The 4,656-nt window shown below is 50.7% G+C and overlaps 1 protein-coding gene across 1 annotated transcript in view; it reads right to left on the bottom strand.

Moving 5' to 3' along the window:
- Positions 1-2,863: 2,863 nt before the first annotated feature.
- Positions 2,864-4,656, bottom strand: part of EYA2 (EYA transcriptional coactivator and phosphatase 2) — a 255,369-nt gene continuing 253,576 nt past the window's right edge. The window contains 1 exon segment of the mRNA XM_042780627.1: positions 2,864-2,944. Within this exon segment, the coding sequence (XP_042636561.1) occupies positions 2,864-2,944 (81 nt within the window).

Consider the following 4,656-nt stretch of genomic DNA (forward strand, 5'->3'; position numbering starts at 1 on the left):
CTTCACAGGTCTTTTTGAAAGTGGCTGCCTTAGGATTCCCAGCTCTAAGCTCTCTTCCTCGTGGGGGGGCCATGTGTCCCCTACTCTCCTCCAATCACTGGGCAGTTCTTGGAAAGCAAGCTGGACAGTAACGGATTCGGGGGCAGAGGTTCCTGCTTCTGGCTGCCCACCTTCTCAGGACAACCCTGGTGCGAGACCATGAAGTTTGAGTCTAAGAGAATTAACCCATTTCCTTGTCGCGTTCCCTCCACAGGAAACTCAGCTCCATGGGGTGGGGGTTTCTACCTTTTTACAGCTCTGCATCCACGGTTCTGGAAGAGTGCATGACGAATGGCAGACCTGCACGCACCCTCAGTCCCTGGGTCGTCCAGATGGTCAGTGCACCAGGCTGCTAACCGAAAGGCGTCTACCCAGAGCTGCCGCAGACGAAAGGCCTGGTGCTCTCCTTCTGAGTAACCAGCTGCCGAAAGCCCAGTGGAGCCCAGTTCTTCTGACTCACATGGGGTCGCCGGCTGTCATGGCGGACTCATGGCAGCTGACTTTACTTGAGGGCAGCACCCTTCTGAACTGCTCAGTTAAGTAAACGAATGAACCCTTTTTTTTTTTTTTTTTTGTCACTGCAACTGAAAAAGCTAATGGCAGTTCTGGGTCTCTGGTTTCTATAGCCCTTGCACAGTAAATTCCTTCAGCCCCAGAGGCAGACCTGGGGGCGTGCTGCAGGTGCTCATCTTCTGCAGGGCTGCTCTTGACCTTCTGGCGTGATGCTGAGACTTCTGGGAGGCCGAGGACTTGGGTTTGTGTGCGCTGGGTAGTCTAGTTACTCTACTTCTAAGAGTGTTCTGGAGGGCTGCAAGAACTGCGCAGGACACAGTGAAGGCAGGTGCCTGGGCCACTGAGTCTCACCTATCTACCTGCCCATCCATCCATCCCTCCATCCCTATCCATTGTTTATTCCTTATCACCCATCCACTCATCCATCTACCCACCGGCCCACCCATCCGTCCATCCATGATCTAGCCAACCACCCATTTGATCATACCAACATTGTTACCCAGTCTTCTGTTCATCTTCCAACCACCCAGCCATTTATCCATCTTCCAGTTGCTCAGCCATCTTGTAATCTCTCCACCCACCACTACCCAGTCATCTACCCATCTATTCATTCATCTGTCCAAATGTTCATTTGCCCATCTGACTATGTATGACTCCAGTTCTATCTACACCCATCCTTCCTTTCATCCCACTATAATGGGATTCCACTTTGTGTCAGGCTCTGTGCTTGACTCTGGGGATACAGAGATGAGACCAACAGTATCCACCTCTGGGGAGTCTATCTCCCCCTTGGGGATGGCTTTCTATTCATCAGAGATCATAACTCAGAGTCCATGTCCACCCACACAGGCACCAGCCAGACGGTAACCCTGGGTTTTACCAACATGGACAGAAGGAGGAGACTACATTCTGTTCACCATTGAAATCAGACAGATCCATGCCCTGCTTGGTCCTCTATGAACTTGTCCTCAGAACTTCTCCAGATGTCCCTCTCTGTCCCCTACACTGGATCTTTTACTCATTTCCCACCCCCTAGAAAATAATGTCCCATCATTGGAATCAACGTCTATTTTATTTTCTAGCCCAAGTCCCATTTTCTCTTCTTTCAGTAACAGTTAAGGAGCTCTGGTGGCATAGTGCTTAAAGCATTTGACTGCTAAATAGGAAAGTTGGAGGTTCAAACCCACCAGTCACTGTGGAAGACTGGGCAATCTACTTCCATAAAGATTTACTGCCTTGGAAACCCAAAGGGGGTCACTAAACCCAGCTCCCTGGGGAGCTGATGTCCCCCATAGGCCAATGAGACCCAATCCTATGGCTTTTGCCAGAACTATGAAGGAGGTACTCTCTCTCTGCTGGTTGGGGGCAGTCTTTGTCACAACTTGAAGAGCCTGCCTGAGAAAACACGGAGAAAGGCAATTTATCACCTGGATCCAGCTATACCTGAAGCAGATCTCATCTAAAATTCTCAGCGACAATTTCTTTCTTTTATGCCCTAAGCCACTTTGAGCCGTATTTTTTATTGTTTAGCAACTGAAAGGAGCCCTGGAAGAGTTCCAGCACATTTGGAAACTCCATAGTAGTAATAAAGTAGCCACGCTCTACCCATCTTCAAAATGTAAACCTGGTTTTATTTAATGCCTTTTATCGTCACAAAGTACTGCTTCCTTCCCAGTGTTACCCCTCTCCCTAGAAAACAAGATGGCAGCATAAGGCACGTGCACTGTCCACATGACGTCAGGTAAGGTCTCTGGAAAAAATAAAAAAAGCGACAGTCTCCCCGACAACCCCAGATCGCGTCCCTCACTAATGCTCAAAGAATGATTGTCCGATCAGCACAACCTGAAGAGGGCGCTTAAACGAGAACCGTGAACCACCCCACATGCCAGTCTGAAAACCAAACCAAACCAACGACTAAGAAAACCAACAACACAGGTACAAGAGCATAATACCAGAGTAATGAGCTTAGTCCATAAATTAAGAAGAAAAGAAAAAAAATTTAACCTGCCCCCCTCCTTGCCATCTGGCCTCTCCTAAATCAGCAATTCCTTGCTTTTGTTCTGTGAATCTTGTGGAAAAGTCTGGACTCCGAGCCAGCCTTTTTCTCCAAAGTCAACTATTCCAAGCCAACGCTGGGCGCCTCGCCTCTCAGGACTCTCGTCTGGACGGAGACAGCTACTGAGATGGTCAGCGGACGCGCGCACTTGCCTGGCGTCCCGCGTCTGCGCACTCGGCAGGGAGGCGGGGAAAAGGGTGGGGCCTGAGTGGGCGGGGCGCCTCCGGTGAGCCTGGGGAGGTGCCACCGGCTCTGCTATAAATACTCCAGCTCCAGGGCGTGCCGCAGCGCCTCCAGGTCCGCGTGGCAGGATATCCGCCAGAAAGGCATGTTGTGCTGCAACACAAGACACCAGGCACAAGGTTACACGTGCTCGGCGCCTCCCGCAGCCCTTGCACCCGTGCCCAAGGTTTCGAGAGCTTTGGAAGTCGCCTAGTGTGCAGGCGTTACCAGCCCCTGAACCATCTCATGTTCCTGGCAGGCACGTGTGGGGCAGGTCCCACTAGTCCGGCACGCCATTTCTGTTCCTCCAGAGCTTGTCCCCAAACCATCTTCCCTCCTTCCCATATTGTTAGCTGCCCTTGAGTCAATTCCAACTCTTAGCGACCCCACGTGTGCAGAGAACTGCTCCCTGCAGTTTTCTGCTTTGGAAGCAGATCACTAGGCTGTCTTGTGAGGTGGCCCCTGGGTGGGTTTGAACCACCAACTGTGCCACCCAGAGACTTCCTTGCTTATAGAACCCTCAAGTTAGGAGCATCGTATCGTGCCCAGATGAAGATGAACCAGGGTGGGTCTAACACACAACACGACAATTCCAGCCCTGTTTGGCAGGGATTGGGCAGGAGGGGGTCATGTGGCCTTCTCAAGCCAATGAGGAAACTGGTTGGGGGCTTCCGGGCAAGGTTTCTGTCCAAGACTAGAGAAAGGGGCGCCTGAAGACAATTGCTTTCCTCCCCTTCCTTGTACGCTTTGTCACTTACCCACCGTCTCGTTTATCCAACAATGCATATTTACAGGAGTAGTCAAAAATCTACTATCTGACTATATTTTGTGTTATATACAATAATGTATGTCTGGCAGTAACGGAGGCCAAGATTTGAGGTAACACGGTTATGTGTCACCTTGGCTGGGTCATGAGTCTGAGTGGTTAGGCACTTAGGTAATGATGTGACCTGATGTGGTCATCCTCCATTTTCACATAACACCGGTTTTCACATAATGGCCTGGTCTTTGGAACCTAACCATGTTGATAGGTGAGGAGAGAGTGTATTACTTCCTGTCCTCACTGGCTAATGGGATGATCCTTCTAAGCATCCGTGTAGGTGAACTTGGTTCATGAGGAAGGAGGGCCTTGTTTCATTCCCAGCCTTCCTCACGGCTGTGCAGACACATGGCTGATTCCTCCCCTTGGCCATGTGCTCCAGAGGACAGCGACTTGGCCAGCCATTCACAGCCGTGTCCCCATGGGGGCCTTCTGACAGGTGGCGCACACTCATGGGGCTTCCACTGACGGCACAGGTAATGAACCCACAGATAAAAAACGAACACAAGAACTGCCTCTTGTAGTAAGTGCCTTGAAGGCAGTAGACCAGAGCAGAGGCAGAAAGCAGCTGGGGGTGTGTGTCTGCTCTTCACAGGTGTGTCTGAGGCCCCTCTTGTTGGATGCTGCCCATTCCAACTCATAGTGACCCCTCATGATGGAGCAGAATATCCCCATAGGATTTTCTAGATTGTAACCTTTATGGGGAAGACTGAAGAAGAGTTGATGCTTTTGAGTTGTGCTGGTGAAGAATACTGAAGGTACTGTGGACCGCTGAAAGAACTAACAAATCTGTCCTGGAAGAAGAGCAGCCGGAATGCTCCCTGGAAGCGAGAATGGCCAGACTTCGTCCCATCTACTTTGGTCATGTTAGAAGGGACCATTCTCTGGTGAAGGATGTCATGCTTGGTAAAGTGGAGGGTCAATGAAAAAGGGGAAGGCCCTCAACAAGATGGATTGACACAGTGGCTGCAGCGATGGGCTCAGGTGTAGCAGGGATTGTGAGGCT

The sequence above is a fragment of the Orycteropus afer genome, unplaced genomic scaffold, assembly GCF_000298275.1.
Source record: "Orycteropus afer afer isolate SDZICR_OR568_19922 unplaced genomic scaffold, OryAfe1.0 scaffold00049, whole genome shotgun sequence".
NCBI lineage: Eukaryota > Metazoa > Chordata > Mammalia > Tubulidentata > Orycteropodidae > Orycteropus > Orycteropus afer.